Source organism: Anolis sagrei, chromosome 5, assembly GCF_037176765.1.
Source record: "Anolis sagrei isolate rAnoSag1 chromosome 5, rAnoSag1.mat, whole genome shotgun sequence".
Taxonomy (NCBI): domain Eukaryota; kingdom Metazoa; phylum Chordata; class Lepidosauria; order Squamata; family Dactyloidae; genus Anolis; species Anolis sagrei.
This window is the reverse complement of record NC_090025.1, coordinates 29,125,870-29,153,430: the sequence shown is the minus strand read 5'-3', so window position 1 is coordinate 29,153,430 and position 27,561 is coordinate 29,125,870. Positions and strand designations below refer to the sequence as shown.

Sequence of the window (27,561 nt, the reverse complement as noted above, 5' to 3'; positions counted from 1 at the left end):
TTAACTCCCCAGATGAAGGTCCAAAAGCATGCACTGAGAAGGGGAACCTGGGTGGGAAGCCCCCCCCCCCCCCCGAAATGGGCCAAAAGAAAATGAATCTTTCCGCACCCGAAATATCTGCCCTCCTGATTTCAGGAGGCTCAGTTGAACAGATCGGCCCACCAAAAGCCAGGACACAAAACGAATCAAGTTTTAACCTGAATGCACACGACTCATTCTAATATGATTGCCAGTAGTGGGAGATATCAAAAATCATGATAAAACAATGCATGCAGTTTATGGACATTACAGAAAATTGTAGCAATCTTAGGTCCCTGTTCCCATTTCATACAGTTCTTCTGTAAAGCAGATGAATATGATTTCAAAATGCAAATGCATGTTCACAGTGTTCCTCCAGGAATTGCTCTGTTTACATTAGTTTAATTACCGTGGCACTGGTATTTGCCTCCAATGTACATCAAATCGAAACCTTTGTGACATTTGCAAATATAACTTCCAAAAGTGTTGACACATTTCCTGAATCGGGGACAAGTAACTCTCCCAGTGGCACATTCATCAACATCTACAAATAGAAAAGCACGAATTATTTGCAAGAATAAGTTTTATATCAGGAGTTCATAACCTTTTCACTTCCAAGGGCCACAATATTGGCTGGGTGCAGCACACACTTGTGTATACACATGAATTACTAGTATCTGGGAAGCCCTGGTCTGCTTATTTTAGAAAAGCTGAAAGATCCTAAATCTTATCTGAAAATTACCTTTCGTTCTGGGATTGTATTACATGCTACCATGCAGAAAAACTGATTTAATTTTAAGACATATCAATACTCCACTTTTCTTTTTCTCTTGCTTGGCAAATGTTATCTCCACACAAACAAAGGACATTGATTTCATTAGTTTATTTATACTGTCAACTATGAAATGTCCTCAGGACAAGGAATGCCAGACCTCAGGATTTAGCACTGAATCTCTATTTTTTATGGGTTATCTTCAAACAGGAAATGAAAATACAAATTCTTCAATTTTGGTCACCTCAGTTAAAAACGAAAGGTAAGGACTGTGTAGAAATCTCTTCCTGTTCCTTCATATTCAAGTCTTGAAATTATTCCAAAATTTAAAAAATCCAAAAAGCAAACTGTGATTTTGCCATTTTAATATGCCATCATATATAATGAGACTTAAACATCCATAGATTTAGGTATGTATAGAGAGTCCTAGGACCATTTCATTTATCCACATCCAGCAAAATGTGTCATCTCTTGGCATATTCCAGGCCCTTCAACATGACTCTGAGTATTATCACAACTCCATAAAGACTTATTCCTATTCCTATATGTTTGAATTGAAGATATACTGCAACAATTGCTAAAATAACAATGATGACATAAATCATTATGAATCAAGGAAGGGACTGCTACTGCTGTGAATCTGATTCTGGCAATATTGTTCTTCTTGCATTCCATTTTTTTCCATGTCAGGAGCAACTTGTTTCTGGTGTGAGAGAATTAGCTGTCTGCAAGGATGTTGCCCTGGGGACACTCGGATGCTTTCCCATCCTGTGGGAGGTTTCTATCATATCCCCACATGGGAAGTGGGAGCTGACAGACAGGAGCTCACCCTGCTTCCCAGATCTGAACAACCTAACTTTCGGTTGGCAGTCCTACCGTCACAAGGGTTTAGCCCATTGTGCCACCGGGGGCTCCTGCATGCAAATAATATTGGCAAATAAATAGATCGGTATAAGGACTTCTTATGTTACTCATATGTGAAAACTAACAGTGACATCTCCTCAGAATGACTAATTGCTCATGGGAGAAAAAGAATAAAAAGACACAAATGTATTTGTGACATACCTATGCAGGTTCTGCCATCAGATGCCAGTTGTAAGCCCGGAGACGGACAGCGGCATCGAATCTCCCCCTTCACTACATCGCAGCCATACTGACAGTTTGCCATAGAACACGTAAGGGCATCTGTGGAAATATCATTTCAAAAATCTTGTGTCAGATTGCATTTTATTGGGGGGTTTTAATAATGTAAAAGTAAAATTTTGGAATTCAGGAAACCAGTAGTCAAAATATAGTTGATATTAATAGAAAAAGGCATGACGTTCCTGAAGAACAAACATAGCTATGGAGCAAAACAAAAAACAAAACCCTCTTAAGGCAAGTACTCTTGATTTAAGTGGTAAGACAGAGCAACTATGCACCAAATATGTATTACAGTTACTTAATAGAAAACTGTACTGCTAACATTAGATTTGGTTCTGCTGGCACAATAGATTTTGAACAAGTAAGGTGTAAGTGTTTTCACAAACTGGAGCTTTCAGTAAAATAAAAGCTTTGTAAAAAGAGCTCTCCTCATAGGAAAAAGCAGTGTTTTATCTTACTTGGAAAGTCTTCTAAAATTCTGCATCATCACAAAAAAAAAAAAATCCTCTTATCTCTCCTGTCCTTGATGTGGTAAGTATTCAAAATATTCACTTTTAGGGGAGTATGAAAAAACCTTGTCTCTGTGGCATTTAAGAAAGAATTTTCAAACAAAGAAGCCAACAGGAACATGAAAATTTAGGTGGGTTGCATTTACAAAGTCAGCGACACACCCATGTCTTTAAGGCGCTGCATAATTACATTCCCAAATGTAATAATTGTGAGTCAAGGAATGGTTACATTCAACTAAAAAATAATATCTTTTTGTTTAATTCAGCAAAATTTATGGTGTACATATAAAAATGGTTTCTCTTGCTTTTTAAACAATAAGCAAGAAGGGTCTTGACATACTAGAACATGATCCATCAGGCATAAGCATATATCCATTTAGACAGTAACACTTGTAGCTGCCATAGGTGTTCATGCATCGATGTTTGCATGGCCTTGGTTTCAGTCCACATTCATTGAGATCTAAACAGAGAAAGAGGAAACAAAAAGAAAACAGGGCTTAAATATTACCATTTTGAAAATTCCAGCAGGTGACCCCTACTGAGTTCCTTTCCAACAGGGACTGGACCCTAAACGGATTACTATAAAATATTTTCCTATATGCAGAAGGACAGTATGAACAAAATGCTACCAGATCTCGTAACAGTGAGATTAGACACACTTTTATTATCTTTGTTTCCCATTCACATCAGTTCCAGACTTGGGAAGTTACTTTTTTGACTACAACTCATAGAATTTGCCAGTCAACTGGTGAGGTTCTGATGGCTGTCAAAAAGTAATTTTTCAGATTTTTGATTAATTCTGCCTTAACCGATGGATTAAGTGTAATGTTAACCTAGGTTGGCCCAAACTATAGCTGAAATGTGCACCAAGTACTGTATATACTCGAGTATAAGCCTAGTTTTTCAGACCTTTTTTGGGGCTGAAAAAGTCCCTCTCGACTTATACTTGAGTCAAGGTTATTTATTATTTTACTCTGTTATAAATACGTAATAAATGTATTATTATTATTATTACATTTATTATTTTAGTTTATTATTGTTATTACATTTATTATTTTACTCTATTTATTATTATTGGAAGGTTATGCAAGTTTTATGTAAAAATTACAGTTTTATGTAAATATTCAAAAACATTTAACCTCCTAATGCCTCAATTAATATAATTTTATTGGTATCTATTTTTATTTTGAAATTTACCAGTATCTGTTGCATTTCCCATCCTCGGCTTATACTCGAGTCAATCTGTTTTCCCAGTTTTTTGTTGTAAAATTAAGTGCCTCGGCTTATATTCGGGTCGGCTTATACTCGAGTATATAAGGTAAGTCTTAATTATGTTTAAAGTTGGTTGTCTGATGAAGGCAAGCATTTAAAAAAAGAATATCAGAAACAAAGGCTAGATCTAAACTAAGGTCGTATCTACACTGCAGACTTAATGCAATTTGACACCACGTTAATTGTCAGGGTTAGTTGTCAAGAGACAATAAGAGTAAATAAAGATTTAAGAGCATCAGTTTGGCCAAAACTGTGTCTATCTCTGAGACTTTACCTCTCCTCATAAAGACTTTGTAATGAGACTCAGGAGGAAAGTCTAAAATTCTTGTTGGTTAATTAAGTCCTGTTTGATTCAACTATATAGTCTCCAATCTGTTCCCTGCGCAGCCAGTTCACCTTCCAAGTGGTTAAGATAACATGGGGGCATAACAGGCCTCAATACTATAGAATCCTGGGATTTTAAGTTTGTTGAGGCACTGGCACTCCTTGGTAGAGAAGGCTAAAGACATTGTAAAACTACAGCTCCCATGACTACACAGCATTGAGCAACAGCACTTAAGTGCTATCAAACTTCTTTAATCCTACAGCATGGATGCAGCTTAAGTCCTATTCTAATAAATCCAGTAAAATTAATGGTACTTCTGATAGTGATGACTCCTTGAGACACATGTATTTAAATAGATCTACTCTGTTTTAGGGCTAAATCTTGATCTGTTATTTTGTTTTAAAAAAACTTGCCAAGCATTTCTTTAGTAAGCCCCTAGGATAGATTTCACTACAGACAAATATACATGTCTAAACTGCAAAGTTGTTTCCCTTAAAATGAAATTATTTCAAACTTGACAGGTAATCAATTTAAAAAAGAAAAAAAAGGTAAATGAAAAAAGAAAATCCAGCCTAAGGGATAAGATATGTTCATATCTTTTTTAAAACAAAAATGTGGTAATTAATAGGATGTTGTTTAACTATACACTGGGGCAATGTCTCATTTGAACAACATTCATTTACTGCCTTTTTAATTTAAGCAGCACTAGGAAGCATCACAAACTTAATATAAGAAATAGGGGATGCTAAATGTGGTGGGTTTTTTGTGTCAGAAGAGACTTGAGAAACTGCTGGATCAGTGTGACAAAACCTGAAAAAAAATCAATTGCCTAGAAAATGTCTAGTGTGGTCATCTCTGTAATAAAACGTCTCATCATAGAATTATCTCTTCTTCTAATGTCTTAGAATTATCCCTCATTCTAATGTCATCATCTTAATCATCTTCATAACAAAATAATTACAGTATGTAGCAAAAATCTTGATGAAAACGCTAGCTGAAGTATATCACTATTATTATCTCAATATTCCAGAGAGAGAGAGAGAGACGTACATTAATATCTTCATGGCAACAACTTCTTGATTTGCAGCTCATACTTTTAGCCATGACACCACACACAATAAACTTTTTGTTATACATCCTACTGTTAAAGGTAAAACTGCCTATTTTTGAATAGGTTTAGCCCAAAGCTGGCAAGATATGTTCACACTGGACAATGGCACAAACAGAAGAACAAGCCTAGCACCAGATAACTCTTAATGAAGTGCTGGGCACACACACAAATACACAAATACACACACAGAGTGGTTTTGAAAAAATATCATGAAACAGAATGGGTGGGGGGTAGAGAAGCAGAACTTTGCCATTTGGACCCTTTACGATGAACAAAGACTCAGTTACAAAGACTCAGACTCCTAAAGCTTCTGCACATCACTGACAATCTGCCGTGAAGCTTTTAATAGGATTTGAGAGTTGTTTTGATGAATTTAATTTATGCTGCTGAAATTTTCCTTCATTATGTCAAACTAGACAGTTTGGCAATGAAGTCATTTACATTTAAATGCTACAATTACATGGGCAGGATGGAGGTGTGGAACTCAGCAACAAAAACACAATATCATCACATCAAAGCTGCGCATGAAAAAGCATTTAGCAGATTGGGCGCTGTGGCATTTGGGGAAAGCAGTCTCAATGCAAGTACAGGCGGATAAGCTTAGGCACTGCACTGAAAGAAAAGAGATGGTTAATGTGATTGCATATCAATCTTTAGAGAAGAGAACTGGTTATGTGTCACTGTATTTCCATATTATGGTATTAATTGCTGGTCAGCCAATAGGCCATCTTCAATAATGACTGGTCTACTGTATATCACAGGCATGGGCAAACTAAGGCCTGGGGGCCAGATGCAGCCCCCTGGGCACTTACCTCAGGCCCTCCTCATTTTCCCTGTCCTCTTGGCATAAGGACACAGCTGCTACTGCATCCTTATGCCAAAATGATGGGAGAGGCAGGCATGCAGTAGCTGAGTCCTCTGGAGCATTCTCAGCCACTGTGTGTCTCACGCTTCTCCCAACACAAGGACAGTGCGAGTGACCCCATCCATATGCCAGGAAGACAGATCAAGGAAGAGCCCTCCGGAGCACCCTCAGCTGTCGCCTGTCTCACCCTCCTCCTGGCATAATGCCAAGAGGACATCCCGAGGATAGGGGGAAGAGGATCAGGGCAATCACTGCTCGTCCTGCCTTCCTCCTGGCATAAGGATGGGGCAAGCGGCTTCATCCTTATGCTGGGAGGACAATCTGAGGATGACCCAGGCCCTGCCCTGCTCCCTCACAGACCCTACCCCTCGCAGGTCTGTTCTGCCCAGCACACAAACAGTCCCCCTCTCTCCCAGCCCAGCCCTGAACTCCCGGTCCCCATGCCTGGGATATTACAATGAAAGGTGACCTTCACTTAAACACATGATAATATTCTTAATTTTCATCTTCATACCCCAGATGCTGTGAAGCTGCTATACTTCAAAGGAAAACCCTGTGTGTTGTATCATGAGGTACTTCTTGAGTTGACTTCTATATCCCGTAAGGCCCAAAATTATGTGTTCCTTCTCCACGCTCACTATCTCCGAGAATACTAGTGAGAAGAAGCATCAGCTTCCAGACACCATGTGGGTGGCTTTCAGGATTGGCTGTGCAATCCGCAAAGAGGGATAAAGCACAGAGCAATGACAGAATGCAAAAGACAAGTCCAGTAAAGCCTCCCTTCCCCTGGTCTTAAAGCTACTATTGGTCCTTCTTTCATGTGATCAGACTTGCTAGTGAACCAGTGAACGGATAAAAGATAGAAGTACAGCTCAGGGGCATAAGAATGATTCTTACTTAATGATATAAAGAGGGACTTGATGCCTTATGTTGCCTCTCAAGTTCCAGCTAACTGGCTAAATAACTATTACTGAGAAGTCTTTCCCACTGGGAAGGATAGAATATAGCACCAATTGCTTCAGTGTGAAGAGGGGATAATTACATGCTAACAGTATCATCTGCACAGCAGGACCCTCACATACCATTCCAAGAGCTCTGGTTTCAGCACAGAGATCATGGCATAACAATCGATAGCAGGCTGGTCAATGTCTGGATCCAGACTCATGGGTGTGCCAACCCTATCAACAGCTGTAACCAAATAAAGTTGTGCTCTATTTCTATCCAGTATATCTGTGTCTGTCTGGTCTTTGTTTTGAGCGGATTAATAGCCTACCCAAGACACACAGGCAACAGGCCTATGGGAATGCTCCACTGTTTTTTTTACAAATATGTAGTCAAGTGCAATACTCTCTGAGTAATATATACTGAAATGATATTAATGAGACATATGACATTTTGTAAAACAAACAGGGAGCAAAAAGGTTGCCTGACCTCATGTCAGCTTATTAGTCCTTCTATCCCAGCCTACCACATCCTGGTGCCTTACAGATCTATTGCATTGTGCCTCTCACCATTCCTAGGTAGCAATGGCAGATAGCTGGACCACGCTGGGTATGAATGATGGAGGAGTTGCAGTTCAGTGCATCTGGAGAGAACCATTGTTGGAGAAGGCTCATCATTGCCCATTGCTGCTGACAGTGGCTTTGCATATTCTCAAGCAGAATTCTATCCCATAAGTTACTATCTGAATCTAGCATCTCCAAAAAGATCTAGAACCACTTTTGCCTGAAACCTGGAGACCCATGGTCACTCAGCAGAGGTATTATTGTTATTATTTACTGAACTGCACAGACAAAAGTGAGGACTTGAAATAGGACAGTTTCTTGTGCTCTGCATATTCTGCTAACTGGAGATGACAAGGTTTGAGTTAAAGACCTTGCATATGCAAAGGCTTGTCAAAATTTCCTGATCTGCAAATATTAATACCTGTAACAGGAAAGCAAATACAACCAGGAACAGCATTGTTTGCTGTTACTGGCAGTTCCACAATACATTTTACACATCTTCATTTTACATGCCAAAACAGGTGTTAATATCTCTGGTAGGAAATAAAATAGGGACATGAACAAGAACAAAATACAATCACAGTTCTTGTTCCCATATTCTTAAACCTGTCTAAGTAAACTACATATTTCTTGGTTTAAAGGGGAGCTGAGAAAAAGAAGTATGTATTCCAAAAGTCTGAAGCGCAAGCGCAAATAAAAGAGAATTGTCAAAGGTCAAGCTTTTCTAGAACAGAGATTTACAGCCTCAAGAAAGTGTCAATGTTGAGTTGCATTGCATGCCAAGCATACAGAGGGCTTTCATGTAGCAGCCAGAGGTTCACTGTCCTTTCAGCGTATTTGCAAGAGGTTCCATTGTAGGTTTCAAGCCGTGCAGGTGGAAGCAATGTACCACCTGAAGAAAAGGATTTTCCTCACCCCTCCATGGAAACTTTGTTGCATGATGTTCCACAGGGCTGAAAAAAGGCGGTTCACTTGGCCAGTCATATGAGCTTGCATACAGATGTTCGACTTCACCAGTTGAGGAGAAGGCATAAGAAAAGCAACAGATCAAGATCCACTAAAGTATAAAAAAACATTCTCGAAAAATGCTAAACAGATGGTACATGGCACATGTGTGTCTACAGTATATACCTAAAAGTTAACAAAAGTTGAAGACAATATGAGGGTCAACTCCACATGTGGCAGTAGTTTTGGAAATAAGTGCTATAGAGGGATGATAAAATTACGACTCAAAATGTTGACTTCTCACTTTTGATGTTTCATGGCAACAATTTAATCTTATCTCAGAAAATCCTGGTTTCTTTTATGAGTTTGTCAGCTCAGATGCTAATTGTAAAATATTGGAGGAGGGCAGCAGTAATTTCTGTGGATGAATGAAACAGGAATTATGGAATCTTCAATTTGCATGTGGATGGGTGACAACACCTCCCACCAGCCAAAACAAAGATGGTACACACTGAGAGAGTTGGGATAAGAAATGGCCACAACTGTTTATTAATAACAGGAACAGGGTTGGCAGCCATGCATGAGTCCTGGATCATGGATTGGGTAGTCCACTGCTGGCCAATACCGCTCTCCATGCCAGGGGGTGCTGCTGGCACAATACCGGGCCACTGTTAATTCTGCACCTCTGGTAACCACCAGATGCCCCCCCCTTCTGATGGGGGGATGAGCAAGCCAAATCCAGGGCCATGCCACGCGCCAACCTGAAAGTTGTAACAAAGGACAGAGCTAAATAAGAACCACAACAAAACCAAACATATATGCAATGGGGATGGGATGGCACAGTCAAAGCAGGCAAATTGCCTGCAAGCGGCCCCTGGCAGCCTATATGTAGACCACTGGGGGATCAAGTGGTGGCCAGACCTGGCCAATCAGCTGGCGGGGCCTGCCGCTGATAGGCCAACCAGTGGGAAGCTTTCCCGCTGTGCAGGGAGCTTCTGGGAAGTGCCATGTTGGTCCGGCGGGTGCCCACCGCCGCAACTGCTCAGCCTGGTAAGTTGGGCAATGCCTTAATGGAAATACCCAGTCAACTAAGTAAAACACATAACGAATAATGAAGAACACGCAACTTCTAGAATTTGGCTTCATTTTATTCCTTTTGTCAATGCAAACAAAAAGACATTTGTTCTTCCAACTACTCATTAATGTTTATGAAATGACGTATTGTCACAGGATACTTGATCTTCTTTTGTACAATTTGTTTAAGACATGTGTGGTTGATTTGATCTTTAGATGACTCAGATGTTTTTGTCCATGTTTTTCCACCACCCTGTTTTTCTGTTTTTAGTTAAATCCAATAAAGAGCAGTGGGAAGACCCAGTAAAATGACATGGTGAAGTATTATATCAGATATTGCCAGAAAAGATTCAATTTGCACCAAAGGAGTGGGGCTTCCCTCCCCTCTCCCTGTTTTTCAACAGGCGACCTAACCATGAAACTGAACTGAGCCCCGGAGCAAGTATTTCCCAGGACATCAAAGATAATATGGTGTATCCTTACAACCTATGAAGAATGTTGATTCTGAAGATTGCAGCCACAAAGTCATTGAGATACATGTGTTTGATTTTGAATACAATCACACAGAAAGCAAATAATGCTAAATGAACATATATGTGTGTATGTGTGTGTGTGTGTGTGTGTGTGTGTGTGGATAATGGGAAATGCTTAAATTTGAAAAATTGCAAAGTTGTGGGGGTTTTTTTGGCAGACACAATGAGAAAAAAGATGTAAGTAGAGAAATATCATTAACATGAAGTTTTATGAAAAAAATAATTCAGTAATTAATTAAGCAATGTTTTGTGAGCACAATTGTTCCACTGTTCAAACGAAACCTTCTGATTCCATTTTGAGAGCTCCTACATTCGTACTACCTCTTCCATTCATACAGTGAGTTGAATTTTGCATTCACTGCAACAGAGCACGAATACTTCCAGCCATATAATATGTTCTTTTTCTGCAGGAAGAGCTATTCTTGCAACATTACACTGAACACAGGATCCCCAACAGGTAAGATCTCTGTATGAGCAGAAACTTCAATCAAGGCAATTATGTTTTCATGAACTCTGATTTTCTTACAACCAAACCCGACTTTTATAGAACCAAACTCAATTTCCAGAACTGTTACGGGAGAAATTTACTGCATCCTGGGCCACCTACCTGCCCTGCCTCCCAACTCTCTGATCCTTTTCTGCACTTGTTGGTCTGTTCCACAACTATCATCTCAGAAAATTTAAGCTCAGGACTACACATCTTCTGATATAATTTCTAGTTTGAGGACAGAATTTTTTTAAAACCCGTTTTGTTTAAATGGTGATTATTTCAATGAATGTTTTGAAATACTATCCCAGTTCCCCCCTCTCTCTTTCAGTCTCTCCAGACCTGTTACAAATTCATTCACCACAAGCCAGTCTCCCTCTCCCTCTCCCACCCACCCAACTGGTAGCAAAACAAGGGAGAAGTGCTAAGTATGTACACAATGGACGTTCTGTTTCCTAAATGGTTAAAGCGCAATCTCTCCCAGGGAACAGGAACTGACTAATTAACTATGCAATCCTATACCTGACTACTCAAAAGCAAGCCATGGTAGGTTTTATGGAAGTTACTGCCAAGGAACTGTGTATAGGCTTACAGTCTTAATCTCCCAGTACTGTGCAGATGGTATCATGTACTAAAACATTTTGTTCATCTAGCACAAGCAATTTTAATTGCTACAGCTCTGCCAAGGTAAGTCAGGAAAAGGACAATTTGGAAGTTGAGTAATTAGTTTTCAGAAGTAATGAAGTCACTTAAACACCATGGCTCCATTTCATGACTCCTTTATTTAGTCTCGAAGGAGTAGAAGGAAATGTAAAGGTTGCATTTCATGCGCCATAATTTTCTTTCACTTTCTATATACAAGATTCCAATGTGTGTTTATGTATATCTACATGTATCTCCTTCTATCCAATAGCTATACCTGTACTCATATACAGGCACTGATTATATAAAGATAAGAACAAAAATGACAGTTCCCTGGATAACAACATTTATTAGTTCCCTTAAAATAAACTGCCACAGTTGAATAGTTTCATCTGATTTTATTGCCACTAACAGAACTTTTATTAGATTAAAATATCATAATCTGAGCAGATCTCTCAGATTCTAGCAAACACAAAGGGGAATTAAATATTCCATCCTAATTTGGTCCTGGAAGGGAAAATAGCTGGTTTGAATATATTATTTGTACAATGAAGAAACCCCCCAATGGTCTATCAGAACTTTCCATGAACCTGTTGCTACCTGCACTTTACAATATATGCACATTACATTTCAATAATAACTTATGAGGGCTATGTATCCTACTAAACAAATGACAGTTGTCCATTAAAGGGCTGCTAAAGTATAGTTCTCAATTTGAAAGCATCTTCTTCTTTCACAACTAGGCCATCTGACAATATCCAGGTGTTCTGGATTACAACTCCAAACTAGTATAGGCTCAAGCACCATTAGTCCAACAAATATGGAGTGTACAAGAATGCCCACACTGTCTGTTTGAAGGACCATTTATTCAGTTTCAGGATAATTATAAAAAGGGAAAGAACCAAGGGCTGTGAAGTTACCTATCATAAGTTACCACCAGAACAGATGACTAAATAACTATATAGGTCACATGGCTCCATTTCCCCCCACTATGATGAGATGCATTGTATTGAATTCCTTTACATTTGTAAGTTTACATAATTGTATGCATTGAAATCAATATATGCACATGTTACACAAATACTTTTCAAAATTAGCATTTGCTTTGACTTCAGGCAGTCTTCTGTTTGAAGGGGTGTCCAAGCACAATTTTCTGTTTGAAATATATTCAGGGGTAGCCATGTTGACAATGCAGCAAAATAAAATCCAAAATCCACAAAGGAGTAAACAAAATGCACAAAATACATCATGTGCGGTTTTGAAGCTTTATTTGTAGGCATCTTTTGTTTGAAGAATAGTCCTGCTGGAGTCTTGGACTACCAAAAGTTAGTAAATGATCAATAGACTGAATAGGCATATAGGTCCTCTGATCAGACGCTTTCTCAATGTGGTGATATGTACTCTATTTCTCTTCATAGTAATTGCTAAATGTGTGTGTATAAAATATGAAATATTATACAAATAGTTGCCACTTTCATTCTCTGTTTTGGTGATGTATGTCCTCTTTTTTCACAACGTATTAGTCATTTTTCCACAAAGCACAAGGTACTCCTTATGTGCATCAAAATCAAAATTTTGAATTGAAGATCTCACTGCAGACCTTCAGAGCTTCAAAATAGTACCTTATCTTAAATATGTTATGAATAGGATTTGAGTGCATTAAGAAAAATTCCAAAGTAAGTCTCTTTGAGAATAATATACTAGGGCTGTCCAAGCACGGAAAAAATTGTTTCTAAACTCGATTCGTTTTTAGGGGTTTTTTGCATTTTGTTATTTAAAAGAATTCCGAAATTTTTCTTTTAAAAAGTTCGATATTTACGAAATGTTGGAAATTTCGAAACAATTTCAAAACAATAACGAATCGATTCGTTAATGGCGGACGCGATTGCGCAATATGCTAAAAAACCCTCCAAATGGGACAGGGGGAACTTCTGAAGCTTCCCTCTCCCTCTGTTGTTGACTGTTGGTGTGATTTTTTTTTATCACTGATAAAACAAACAACGACTATAAAACTTGCACCAGACATACGGAAATAATAACGAAATAATAATGAAACAATTTCAAAACAATTACAAAACAATTTCGAAACAATTACGAAACAAATTGGAAAAATTCGTTTCGTTTTTTAGTTGCTCCTGAATGGTTCAATATCGCTTCGTTATAAAAAAAATAACGAATTAATAACGAATTACGAAATTAACGAACGAAACCGCCCAGCCCTATAATATACATTCTAATTCAATTCAAGTGAATGAAAAGTACCACTCTGACAGTTCATCTCTCACCTTACATACTGCACTTGGCAAGAAAAGAAGATCACAGATGCCACAGTAAAGAATAAGGGGTAATTTACAGCAGAAAATTGATGGAAATAATAATTTCTTAATCTTTCACCATCCTTCCACAACCTCTCCCCAGTCAGTCACCTATATTTTTTCCATGCATAGTTTGATTAAAATGTACACAACAGACATATAAAAATGTGTCATTAGATTATGGATTTGGGGACCCACCAAGCCATGCGACTTTTCCATTGTTGTTACTGTGTGCCTTCAAGATGTTTCTTACTAATGCCAACCCAAAGAGGAACCTACCAAACGGATTTTGGGAGCTGAGGGTATGTCTTGCCCAGGATGACCCAGTGCAACTACATGGCTGAGCAGGGATTGGAACGTAGTTTCTCAATCAACGTTCACCATTGTCTCCCCATGTCCCTAAAATTTCAGTGATCTCTGATTACCTAAAGAACTAATAATGCAAATATTCAGAGTCTGCACCTGTTCTTTCAATTTGTGGATAAGAAATAAAACTCTGATTTAACAAAACAGTAAGTAGCTAATGTTTCGCTTGCATCTGTGGCTGGCATCTTCAGATGATCTGAAGGATTTGGGTTTGTTTTTGTCTTCTTACCTTGGTTGCATGTTTTCCCAGTATATCCTGGATTACACTTGCATTTGTTTGGTCCAACACATTCACCATGTTTACATCCAGGTTGACATACAGCTGCAAATACACAAAAGCAGTTCTGTCATTCTCCTAGTCCAACTGAAGCACACATAGTATTCTACTATAACAATCTATTTCAAAATAATGAACAATAAGGGGTAATTAACAGCAGAAAAAGAATGGGGAAAATGATTTCTTAACCTTTCCCAATCCTTTGGCTACAATTCTTCCCCAATCACCTACCTACAGTTTTTCTGCATACAAAGTGTCTTTGAAATGTACAAAACAGACAAAAAGAAAGGCTTAACTTTGTAAATATAATTAATTTATCAAATACAGTGGGTTTATTTTAACATGTTAGCAAGAGTCATCAACACAAGGATAAAGCAAAATAACTTTACAGTGCAACCTTATATTTGTTTTTTCAGAATTAGATTTGATGGCACATATTTCAATGGGGAATGGGGACAATGAAACAAGTGTAGCCTGCCAGGCCACTATATTTTCCCCTTGAGTACCTAATCTGTATGTTATGGCATGCCCCATCTTTTGGAAAGATAGAGATGCAGAAGAATTGTTCTTCACCCATATATGCAAGGAAAAAAGGGTCTGATCTTGAAAAAAACAGTTTTCAACTGCAACTTCTATTTTTTTCAGCCAGTAGAGTTATGTATTGCTCTCTTGCCTAGAGGATTCTGGGTGTTAATCAAAATTTTGGCTGAAATTTTGCTTAGAGGGCCACGAGAGAGAGAGTTTGACATAAAGACTTTTCATATTAAGATGTGTGTTACTTGTTGAGATAACTAGGAATGTAAATATCCTTACTAAACCAAACATGCATAATCTTGCAAAACAACTACTTTATTGAAGTTATCAAACAGTAATGGTAATGGTTAAATGTGCAAATCTAAAACTTGTCCATGTGCTTTTATAAATCTTTCTTGTGGGCAGCTGGCCCTTAATCTTTAAGCAGCTCAGTGTGCAAATGCTCCCTCTGTCATATTGGAATGACAGTGCCAAATGCTGCTTACATATTTAAGATATGCAGTGAAGAGGTCAATTGGAAAATTAATCTAATGACTATTATAAATAAAGCAGACATTGGATTTTGAAAGAGGTTTCCAACTACATGACAGATTATGGTGTCAGATTAGAATATGAGCAAATCAGCGCAGACAACATCCCACGGCAGCTTTTGAAAAGGCCCTTTAATTAAGCACATAACCTTCACAATGCTTACTTGAATGTGTATGCACACACATACACGCACACATCAAATTCCTAGAAGTTAAGATACTTGTATTAATAGTAAATCATTATTGTATATCAAGATAATGCATAACAAACATTCCTTAGTATAGTGCATAATATTGGAAAGCCTCTAGAAAGTTTAGGTGCATTACTCATAAACTAAAGTCTGAGGCAATGGTTCTCCAATAATATGTATTGTCGAAGGCTTTCATTGCTGGAATCACTGGGTTGCTGTAAGTTTTCCAGGCTGTATGGCCATGTTGTAGACACATTCCCTCCTGAAGTTTCACCCACATCTGTGTCAGGCATCTTCAGAGGTTGTGACAACTTCTGAAGATGCCTACAACAAATGTGGGTGAAGAATTAGGAGAGAATGATTCTGGAACATGGCCACACAACCCGGAAAACTCACAGCAACCCAATATGCCTGTATGCTGCACGGAAGGCTGGAAATGACATTGGAAAAATTAAGGCATCATGAAAGATACATTCATCTCTCCTCCCCCTTTGTGTGTGTGTGTGCTGGTACAGTGCAATCCTATGAATGTTTACTCAAAAATAAATCCTACTGTATATCCAGCTGAGTGCCCATAAGATTGCACTGTATTTTAGCACTGTTCACTTCACACTTATTTCAGGTGACCATGAATTCAGGGCCCTTGAATAAAAGCAAGTGATGTCTTGCAAAAATAATCATTTCTAAATAAATGAAGCAAACTATTAGGAGCCTAAACAGTACACAAAGTAATTAAAACAGTAAGTGTATGTTGAGAGACAGACACAACAACAGACAGAAATACATGATTGAAAAGAATGTAATTTTGAGGCCACATTAGTTATCAAATCTAGATCTTAAAGGGAATTTCTTCATCGGTCTAAAATCATGAACAAATATTATAATTACTTCTTCACATATCATTCTTATATACTAAATATGTCACTTAGAAGTCACACCACTGTGCCAAAAGTATTTCAAGAAATATGTTCAGCTAACCTTTGGGTTGGCACCTTATCCTGGCTATTCTCTGCCTTAAGATGTAGAAAGCTGCAAAACAAATGTCCATAAAAAGCAATTCCAGCTTTTTTTTTCCCTGCAAGGAGGATGGACTTGGCTGGGATTTTATCAACTTGCTACATTCCTGGAGACTTACACACATTCAACATTCAAAGCTTTTTTTCTGAAATAAAAAAAATAAACTAGGACACATTTAAAAATAGAAATATCTTATGTCACTATCTTGTTATGAGATGTTTGCAAATATTGTAGACACATTCTCTATAAAAGTCACTAAAAGGAACAGCGTTATGCTACCCTTGTTCTTCCAATAAAAGGACTCCAACTAAACAATGAATACGGGAGGGCTTTTTTTCTTTCTTCCAGTCTTAGAAACATGTCCCATTCCAAGGTCCTAAATCTGGCCTTAAAGAAACAGTATTCTTTCATATCTAATATATAATACATTTTTCTTGTTATGCAGAACTTCCTTTTCAGCTGATGTCAAACAATTCCCACCACCATGAACAACAAGTCCTTTGGGGAGATAGGGTGAGCTACAAATAAAGTATTATTATTATTATTATTATTATTATTATTTCTGAAGGGTCAAATTTTCCCTACACTTACCTAGTAGAAAAATAAAATGCATTGGTTTAACAGTGTTCACCATGTCAGTGGGGTGGCGAATCTTGTGGTTTTTATCCAAATCCTATAGAAGCTATCCAAAGTGCTGAATCTAAAATTTTGGGGATAGGGTCAGGAATTTACAAGCAATCTCAGGATGCTTCCAGACAGCACTAAAGCACAGGTTTTAAACAGGGGCAAAAAAATCTCAGGACTTAAAAAGAGGTCTACACACAGACCTGTTGTTCCCGGGATTTCTGCCTCCTTTGTCCAGACTTGATGCTTTGTTGTGAGATTTAGAGGCTCCCAAGATGGCCGGCGTGGGATTTCCACGAGAAACTTTTTAAAGACCCTCAAGATGCAGATATGCGGAGAATCACTGCAGCGAATCATTGCAAAAGTTCTGTTCTTTCTCCTGGCCAGAGAAACTGTGTCCTCCACATGTTTCATGAAGTTTCTGGCACACAAACAAAATTTTTGCCTTCTTTCTACTCAAATATCACCTTCTTTTTAGGAACCGACCAATCAGGAACAAACATCTAAAACCTGGGAACAAACCCAGATAAAAAATCCCATGATTTCCGATTGCAGGGACATACAGACATGCGAACATCCGCATATTCAACTCAAAACCATGATATTCCCGCACCTGGAAATCTTGCGTTTTTGTCTTTTGTAGAGATTGCTTCCACTTTACAGGGAACTGTGTCTTGCCACCCTCCTGTTTGCTATAAAATAGGCCATTACAGGAGTTTGTTGTGGTGCATTGTGGTTGAAATTTTAAAGGTTTCTAAGATACAAAATTCTGATTTAATTTTATTTTAACAGGATGTGATCATGTCATATATAGAGTTTAAGGGTTATCACCTACAGATTAATATCTCATAAATGTTTATGAAGTTAATTAAGCAATGTCATGATGTGTTCAGAAACACCACAAAAATGATTTAATGGAAGGGAGGGCAATGTGCACACTCTCAGGGCTGTTTTTGTTACCTTCAAGGCCCTCCCAGGAGTCAAGTCAGTCTTCCATAGCAGGTGTGGTAGACATTTCCACCACATTTTCACCCCTCTTGGAAAGTTAGCCTGCTATCCAATCATATATGCACCCAAGGTACATAGTTTACTTAACATTCAGGTGAACCATTTAACAGAAAGGTATGCAACTGAAACACCAGAGGAGGGATGCAACACCAGAGAACAGCAAGAGCATCCCTCTGGGAAGCTAAACCAGGAATTCCCAATTGGATGGTTCCCCGCGAAGGACTGCCTCCAGGGACAAACCAAGAATGGTTAACTTGGAAATCCCTGAACAGACTCAGAAGTGGAGTGGACTGGTCAAAAGACAACCTGGTAAATCCTCCACCTAGTGTGACTGAGGAGCAAAATAAACAACTCCACACCTGTATGCTTGTCCACAATGCCCTGCCTCATGCACAGAGGAAGAATTGTTTAAAGCTACAGACAATGCGGTCACTGTTGACCAATTTTGGTCAAAAATTATTTAACCGCTTCTGCTCCTTCTATTTGTATCAGTTTTATTCTTGTGTATGCAATGCTTTTTACACAAAATAAATAACCAGAGAAGGGGTCTCTATTGTGTATATTTTCTTCACAATTTTGGTTCTAAAACAAAAGTAATGGTATATTGTGCATAAGGAAAATACTGTCAATAGACCTGTGGAAAGGATACTGTTTCTTTAATACGCAGTGCTTATTACCTAGCAGTGTCTTCATAAAATATATCCAAGTGATTTAAAATAAAATCACTGCAGACATAAAGGACAGCAGAACTTCATTTTCCTGCACAGAAGACAATAATGCAGTTCTGTATTTTAAATACACCATATTTAGAGATTCAATGACAAAAACAATGGTAAAAGTCATAGTCCCAAATTACACTGCTCCTTCTTTTAATGAGCAAATGCCATTCTGGGGCACCCTTTGGTCAAAATCGTATTTATATTGAAAAGTTCAAATTAGGGCATCTTACATTATTATACAGAACTGCACCAATGTTCAAAAATATTTTTTAAAACCCTAACCACCTGATACCTGGAATCCATGGAAACACTTTTAAGGACAACACTCTCCACAAATCATCCCCACTATGGAATGTAAACATGCAGTAAAGTGAACATAAATCATTTGAGATGGTAGATTTTAATGTATAGTCTTAGCCCCAAGCATAAAGGAGGAATTGCATTTTTAGAGCATTGTTTCTTTGCAGCTAAGCAAGAAGACAGAAAGCATGCAAAGCCCCTGGTTATAGCAGCATCTTCAGCATTCTTCATTATTGTATGCGTAAACCCTGGCTTTCCTACATGCATTGTACTGAAAGTATTTTACTGAACTTGGCTAAGAAAAGCAGCTGGTTATGAGGCTATGAACAAAGACATTTTATGGATGTTGACTTAGGTTGGGTCTATACTGACCTGCTATTCCAGGGCCAGTTCAGAATGGTATACACCTGATCCTCCCAAGATAGTTTTCACAGCTTTTCCATCACTGCGGATGTGGGAGAGAGTCCTGACTATTCTTACCATTCCCTCCAGTTCTCCATGTTGTGGTGAAAAGCAAGCTGAGCATGCTTTCTGTCTTCTTGAAAAGTTTCTAGAAAGGCACATTATCTAGATCTATTCCAAATTGGCTTTGGGCCTGATTCTAAAGCAGAAGCTGCTTTGGTTATTTCATGAATTGTCTATTGACTGAGTTTCTTGAACCTTTGATTTAGTTTCCTAAACCTTAGACTGAGTCTCCTTAATCTTTGACTTCAACCTTAGACTGGAAGATATTGCAGCCTCTAGGCTCCCTGGCACCCTTTGACTGACTAACTGTAAAGGAATTGCTGAGAAGAACTACAATCTCCGCCAGGGGTGAGGGGAGGTTAATATTTCATGCCAGCATTTTCCTCGCACCATTCAAGATAAATCTTGGGTATTTGTGTTAGCTTAACAAACATGTCTAAATGAAGACAAACTGATAACATGCCTGCTTCCCTAGATTTTAAGGACACTATCCAACACAACAAAACCACAGAGGTGAGCTGAAATTTTGTTTTACCAGGGCAATTTTTTGGCTTAACATGTGGGTTATTTGGTCTCAGAACACTACTTCAGTGAATGGCCATGCAATATGCCACTCTCATAATATGGCCATGCAAATGCAAGATCAGAAGTGAAGTTTTCATTATATTGTCTATTTCCAAAGCCCATAAAAAGAAGTTACTGCTGTATTTGAAAAATACAACTCTTTACTTTTATGACAATAAGTAAAACAGTCACCCTTTGGTTATTTTAAGGAAAATCTGAATGTAGCAACATGAGGCACAGCATGAAACTGCACCTGTTCTATATTTCCCTTCCATTTATGAGGACATTAGTCCAGAATGATGAAAATACTAAAATATGACTACTATACCATTAAAATGGTAGTATTATCTCTTCACTAAGGCAGAATGGTAATATAACTTAATTAAACCTACATTACTGAAAAAAAAATACAAATAGCAAGATACTTGTATTCTGTTACTTCCAAGTTTGGACTTGTATGTATCATCAGGTTTGTCCAATACCCATGCAAATCCCAGCAAATCTCATTTTCTCAGAGTCTATGAAGACATATTAGTACGGGTGGGGCCAGCAGAATCACAGAGATCTTCTTTTTCACCATGGGTCTACTGTACAGCAATGCCAAACTCATGCGTGCACCACAAACATTAAATATTTTCTAGCCTCATTTGTCTTACTAAAATCAGGGCATAATGACACCAAAGCAGCCTTATTTTGTAGGTCTGCTGTAAAAAAAAAACAAACCCTGGCATCTATGCAAGAAACAGAGGCTGAATACTTTGAATGCGATTTTCCTGCTTCTTGGCAGGGGGTTGGAGTTGGAGTGGATGGAGGTCTCTTCCAACTCAAGGATACTATGATTCTATGAATGTAAAGTAGTATCATTCTTCAGTCATACAGGTGGAAACTGTCTTATCCTGGAAAGACATGTCCAGATGTCATGAACCCATCAGCATCATATTGGCCCCCAACATGGTGTCTTATACATTGCCACACTTTACAGAAGCAATGGTAGTTTTGGTCCAGCACAAGACAGGGAAGGCTGCAGTAGGATAACTTCAAACATACACTGGGGATGGGAAGAGAATGATTTCCAAAATAATCTAATCAGAACTGTCACTCCCACCCATTAAAAATAGATATGATGCAACCAATATATATTTTAAACTCCTATCTTGGAAAGCAACCTTTCATTCACCCTGCTTCTTAAGTGTCTGGCATACTAAAACTCTAATGTAATCATGTTCAGCATAAATACTCTACAGTTTATATGTCTTGTAGTTACTTAATATATTCCAGTCATTGCTGACTTGTAATAAATAGAGGATCTTCTCAGTTCATGCAAAGGAGACATATCTTATAACCTTCAACATATTGAAGGAGACAGCTATGGATTTGCATTCCTGTCTATAGGAGAGAAAATGAGCCAAGACTGACAGTGCAATTCTATATGTTTAATCAGTTCAATTCCACTGTATTCAATGGAATCTATTCCTCTTTCAAGTTGGAGACTATGGTACCTTCACTGAGAGCAAATGGAGGAGCAAGGTTGCTAACTGGTAAACCAACTAGCAGAAAGGATGGGGACATCTGGCCTTATTCCAGGCTAGAACATCTGTCTGAAAAGCTCTAGTACAATAGCCTGAAACCAGATGTTTCATAGGAATGGTTCACCAAAAGATGAGGATGGGTTGGGAATCTGGCTGTCATGTCATGTTGTTCCCCAATCTTGTTTTGATGAGGAACCATGTTTCTCGAGCTATCTAACATTGGGAACCTATAGATATTTTTCCCCCAATATGATGATGAGGTCCATGACATCTGGACATGCCTTGTCAGGATTGAGAAACCTACACCTTTCACCTTATAGTATCTAATTTTCTTACAACAAACCCACAAAGGAAGATCACTATGAGCATATGAAGGTGTGCTCTCTCCTGTATCATCTTCAAACTATGAAAGCCACGCATTGCCTTTTCAAAAAGATATTACAACACAACTTTTTTAAAAAATCCTTTTAGAATTCTGATAGTATTTTTTAAAAAATATTTGTTGACTTTAATGTTACATCATTTTGTTTCAGTTACACATTGCATTGAGTGTATATAGAGAAAGGAGACATTAATTATTTTAATAAATACAGAAATAAGCCAATTAAATTCTTTCAGTGGTTTTATTGTTTTTCATTAATGTTGTTGTATGTAATATTGCATGTTTTATTATAAACACACACTGTCTTCAGTGCTTTCATAGAAAGGTTACATAAGTAAATATGAAAATGTGCATCAGAATATAAAAATGTATCCACCACTATGAGCAACCAGCTGCCTTCTACCCTTTTTCCAAACTCAATGTTAAGAAGGGAGTATTCCTAACCCTGTACCACACAGATGAGTCCTCGAGTTAGAGAAACACTAGACAGGATTTAAGGGGCCAAGGTGGCACAACAGGTTGAACCGCTAAGCTGCAGAACTTGCTAACTAGAAGGTCGACGGTTTCAATCTGTGGGACAGGGTGAGCTCTCATTGTTAGCCCCAGCTTCTGTCAACCTAGCAATTCGAAAACATGCAAATGTGAGAAGATCAGTAGGGACGTAACAGTGCTCCAAGCAGTCCTGCTAGCCACATGACCTAGCCTCATCTACAGACAACGCTGGCTCTTCGGCTTAGAAATGGAGATGAGCACCACCTTCCAGAGTTGGACTCAACTAGACTTAGTGTCAAGAGGAAACCTTTACCTTTACCTAAACAGGATTTTGTTTTGTTTTTTGCTAGATTAGAGCAGTGATTCGCTACAGTACCAGATGCCCCACCCCCCTAGGTATTTGATGTAGTCAGCTAAAACCTTCTTTAAAAATCACCCTCAAAACAACAAATATTCCTTGGAATATTTTTGGTGCAATTTTCCATGTAAATGTTATTTTATCTTGTGGCCTTTTTGAAGCTAAGAAAACTCTTTCTTCTTTCAGTGAACCTGAGATGATTGTGCAGGATGGAAGACATTCACAGGGTTGAAGGTAGGCACACGTTTCATCTAGATCCAAGAAAAAAGGAAAATGGTCCCAAGACCTTCAGAAGTTTCTGTATGCCTTTGATGTTCCACGACACTTTACAACAGTAATTCTCAAACTGTGCTCCTCTGGGTATTTTGGACTTCAGCTCCCCAATTCCGAACAGCTGGTAAGCTGTCTGAGATTTCTAGGAGCTGAAATCCCAAAAACCCAGAGGAGCACAGTTTGAGAAACACTGCACTAGAAGCTATATTTTGCTTTGTGTCAGAGAAGCAGGGTCATGATGACCATGACAACATCCAGCAAAAATGCATAGATGCCTAACATTTTTTACTTTATCTATTCTGCTTCGGTTTGTCACATCAAGGGACCATTTCTTATTCCTATTCTATGATTCTCCTAAAACAGCTTCTATGCAGGAATATCTGAGTGGACAATAAGGAAAGCTTCTTAAGAAGAATAACACAAAGCAATGGCCAACAGAATTTTCAGAGCAGCATATGAGCTAGTTTCCCCTTGAACTCATCATTTGATGCCATGCCTTGGGGCTTAGTGATTTGTCCCTCAGCTGCTCTCCAAATTTAGGACCCTTTTTAAATATAAAGAGATTAGTAAGTGCCATTAGGATTTCCTTCCAAACTTTGGGTCTTAATATATATATATATATATATATATATATATATATATATAATTATTATTATTACGTTCTCAAATCATCCTACCACACCTGTTCTATCTCAAGTTTATCCTCACAATAACTTGAATAAGTGAGAAACTATGCCTGGCCCAAGTCCAGCATAGCTAGGTGGGAATTTGACTAATGTAGTGATTCCTTGATGGAAAACTCTACTTATTTTATTTTAAATAACAAGTCTGGTTGCATTTATGTCTGGAGGTGTACAGTGGGTGGGTACCTTGTCCTGTTCAGTAACCAAAACACTTCAATTTACATAAAAACAGACAGAAATGGTAAAGAGTTTTGTGGTTAACAGGAAATGCCTTGAGGCACATACCACTCTTCATCTGAATAGGAGCAACGCCAAACTCTGTTCCCTCAAAAACATGAGTGGGAGGTTTTTATTTCATTAGACTGGGGGAAAGCCTGTCATTTACAGACCTGTGCTTCTGGTGAACTTTTAAAAGATTTTCTTCAAAAATGCCATTTCTGTGCCAGCTTAGTTCCTTAAGGCAGGTACAAAACACCAAAAAGTAATCCAGTAAAGCTGACTTTGATTTCAGTCTTGCTTTCACAGGAGGATATAGAAGTACAATGTAGTCTTATACCGCAATACAGCAGAGAAGCTGCTTCTGGAAACCAATTTCATCTCCTGAAGCCATCAGGAGCCTCATCTTGCCGTAATCTTTTGGCACCTATTTTTTTGAGATATCATTTGGTTTTGTCACCACAGGAAATGCCTCCCCAACTCTAAATGCAGTATGCATGGAGCACTCCTGTTTGTAAGCCAATGTGCTTCCATGCAAAGTGTAAAAGGTAGTTTTCTTCTGGTGTGTGCACTGTTCAGTATTAAATTCAAATACTAAAGAACCTGCTATTTTAATCAATGATTATCAGAAGCATTGCTGTTTCATCTTACCTGACTTTCTGATATTCTGTTCTGAGCTAGTGGGTGAGAAGAGTGATAGTTCATCTTTGAATTAATTTGAGACTTGAAATCAAAGTTGGAATCAGTAATACTTAGGGAAAACCAGTTAATGGAGATGCTGTCAGTATCTAAAAACTAGATACATCCATTATTTAACTTGTAGCATCTGGATAAGAAAAGAGCATACACAATTTGTAATTTGGGGTGCTGCTTGGCTAAAAGTTATTGCAAATCCAAGCAGAAAATTGTATGTTCTGAATTTTTCCTTCCTTGGGGATTAGTGCTTAGTGCTTGCTGCTTTGGCTTCATTTGCCAAAATTAGGAGAATAACAGTGAGAAAGGAAGGTGTGGAAAAGCAAACATATCACTTCAGGAGAAAGTTAATATGTATGTTTGTGAGCTGAGATGACAAACTAATAGTTTACTCAGGGATAAGCATGACACTGTGATAGAACATATTATGATGGTAGTTTCATCCCCTTCTAGAGAGTTTCCAAAACCTTTGAAGATGGTTTCAAGGAAGGATGTCAAACTGGCTCTGCTGATGAAAAGCTGAAGACCCCTAAGGATTATGAGCATTGTTTTTAAATCTGTCTAGTCACTGTGTCAAATGTTGAGAGAAATTTAGTACCGACCTTCTCATAACAAACCTGGAAGTAGAGTACTACTCTAGGACACTAAACAGGAAGCCGTTCTGACTCCACCAGCTGTTTACAGTAAGTTCTGGGATGCATGACACAAACAGCTGGTGCATTAGGATGTAAGCTAGCAAGAAACATTACACCTCTAAGGACCTGAAAGTTGAGACAAGCAATAGGGATGGTTTATCATCATTATGCCCAGCTTGTGACTGTCAGAGTGGCTGACCACTGCTGGAAAGAAGAATGCCAAGTCCTTTGGTCTGATCCAACAAGGCAACCTTTGCATTCTCAAAAAAGAAACAATTATCCACGCAGTTCATATTCCTACAACATCTTATTGCAAAATGTTTCTAGTGCTGTAAGCATTACCTAACTTGATGACAACTATCTCAGGTGAATACATGTGGGAATTCACAATACCTTCCCCCATAGTCAGGGCCATAGCCAGAAAAAAAATTCAGGGGGGGTGGTGGTGGAAAATTTGGGGGTGGTGGAAAATTTGGGGAGGGGGTTGAAACCTGCCTCCTAGCTCACGCTGAAGCAGAGCACAGTAGGGGGCAGAGCAGCCTTCAATAGCCTGCAGCTCTGCCCCTGTCAACCACCTCCACCAAGTCTGCCCTCCTTAATGAGAGCATTCAACACTCCCCCCCCCCCCCCCCCCGCCCAACTTGGTTGCTTCGCTACATCGGCTATTGTTGCAAGTAATAAATTGTCAATATTTGCTTGAGATAGTGCTTGTTCTGGGGGGACTTTTAATTTTTTGCGTCTCATAGACTTAGCATGGGGATTTGGTTAACCAGTTAAAATTCATGAGTAAACCAGGGTTTTTTAATCTGAAAATTTGGGGGGGGGGGGTTGAACCCCTACCCCCCCCCCCCTCGGCTACAGGCCTGCCCATAGTGTCCCTAAGTGTTCAAGACTATTTTTATAAGCCCAGCAATCATAGGTCCTCAAAAAAGGGCTGTTGTCTAACATATCTGGAAGTTACTGAATTGCCTATCTCTGCTGTGACTGGTTAAATCAGGGGGTACAAATGCACCAGCCATGGTAATTTCTATTAATTTCAATAGGGCTGTGTTCAAGAGGATGGAAACAGAAAATATGTTGCTAAACAAGCAATGTCAACAACAACAAAAACAGCTGCTATTTAACTAAAGTACATTAAAAATATTTCAGTGTATGATTTCACAAAAAAGGTAATTAACTTCTAGTTTATGATCCTGCCTTTCCTCCACCCATATTCAGTATAATTGGCCACTGTTACAAAACTAAACATTGGAACTATGCACACTTAACTAGCAAAGGTAAAGAAAACCTATGATTTTGTGTAAAATGTTCAGTGCTACCATCCAAGAAATTGCAGGGTGATTTCCATCTGACAGCACTGTAGGTATTTCTTCTATGGAGTTTAGGTTGCACATTAACTTTGGGATGATGTGATATGCCACATTTTATGCTGACTGTATATAGAGCAATAAGGCATGTCTGTTTGCTAGGAAAACATCATTTCCACTTGGATATCCTGATCTATGACTCAAAGGAGCACTGGCACAGAGCCAAACAACACTCCTCATCATCTCCCTTACACGAAGGAGATTTCTGTCTATTGTGTGGTTGTCACCTTTTCTGGTAGCTGAGCTTGGAGATAAGAAAAGAGCATACACAATTTGTAGCATCTGGATAAGAAAATGTGTAATGCTTGGCTAGATGCTATTGCAAATCCAAGCAGAATATTTTATGTTCTGAATATTTAGTTGTTGAATTCAATGGCACTGCTTTATCCCTTAAATAAAATGTCAATGCCAAGGCTTCCTTTTTGGATTTGTTTGTTGTGCTTAGCAATGGAAGTAAACATCTATTTTGATTTCAATCAAATACCAAGTACCAATTAACAGAACCAACAAATATTGTTTTTGGTATAAAAGAAGAGCAAACTGTGACAAGAAATGCACATGTCATGCACCAGGACTGTGGCACAGCTGGCTGGGTGTCAGCCACATTAAAGATCACTACTGACCAAAAGGTTATGAGTTCAAAGTCAGCCCAGGTCAGAGTGAGCTTCTGGCCGATTGTGTAGCTTGTTGTTGACCTTTGCAACCCGAAAGAAAGTTGCATCTGTCAAGTAGAAAATTTAGGTACCAACTATGTGTGGGGAGGCTACTTAAACAAAATTTACAAGGCCATAAAAAAATCTCCAGCAAAAGCATGCGGGGAAT

General features: G+C 38.5%; 1 protein-coding gene across 8 annotated transcripts in view; it reads right to left on the bottom strand.

The window, feature by feature from the left end:
* The window catches only part of NPNT (nephronectin), a 72,994-nt gene that overhangs the window by 27,653 nt on the left and 17,780 nt on the right, over window positions 1–27,561 (bottom strand). For 2 of the 8 annotated variants that reach the window (XM_060779128.2, XM_060779131.2), the window contains exons 3-8: window positions 16,393–16,443; window positions 14,112–14,204; window positions 8,436–8,528; window positions 2,783–2,902; window positions 1,856–1,975; window positions 428–562 (exon numbers count right to left, since the gene is read on the bottom strand). In XM_060779128.2, the coding sequence (XP_060635111.2) occupies window positions 428–562; window positions 1,856–1,975; window positions 2,783–2,902; window positions 8,436–8,528; window positions 14,112–14,204; window positions 16,393–16,443 (612 nt within the window). The remainder of the gene's footprint in view (window positions 1–427; window positions 563–1,855; window positions 1,976–2,782; window positions 2,903–8,435; window positions 8,529–14,111; window positions 14,205–16,392; window positions 16,444–27,561) is intronic. The other 6 variants (XM_060779129.2, XM_060779132.2, XM_060779130.2 and 3 more) reach the window with 3 other exon arrangements.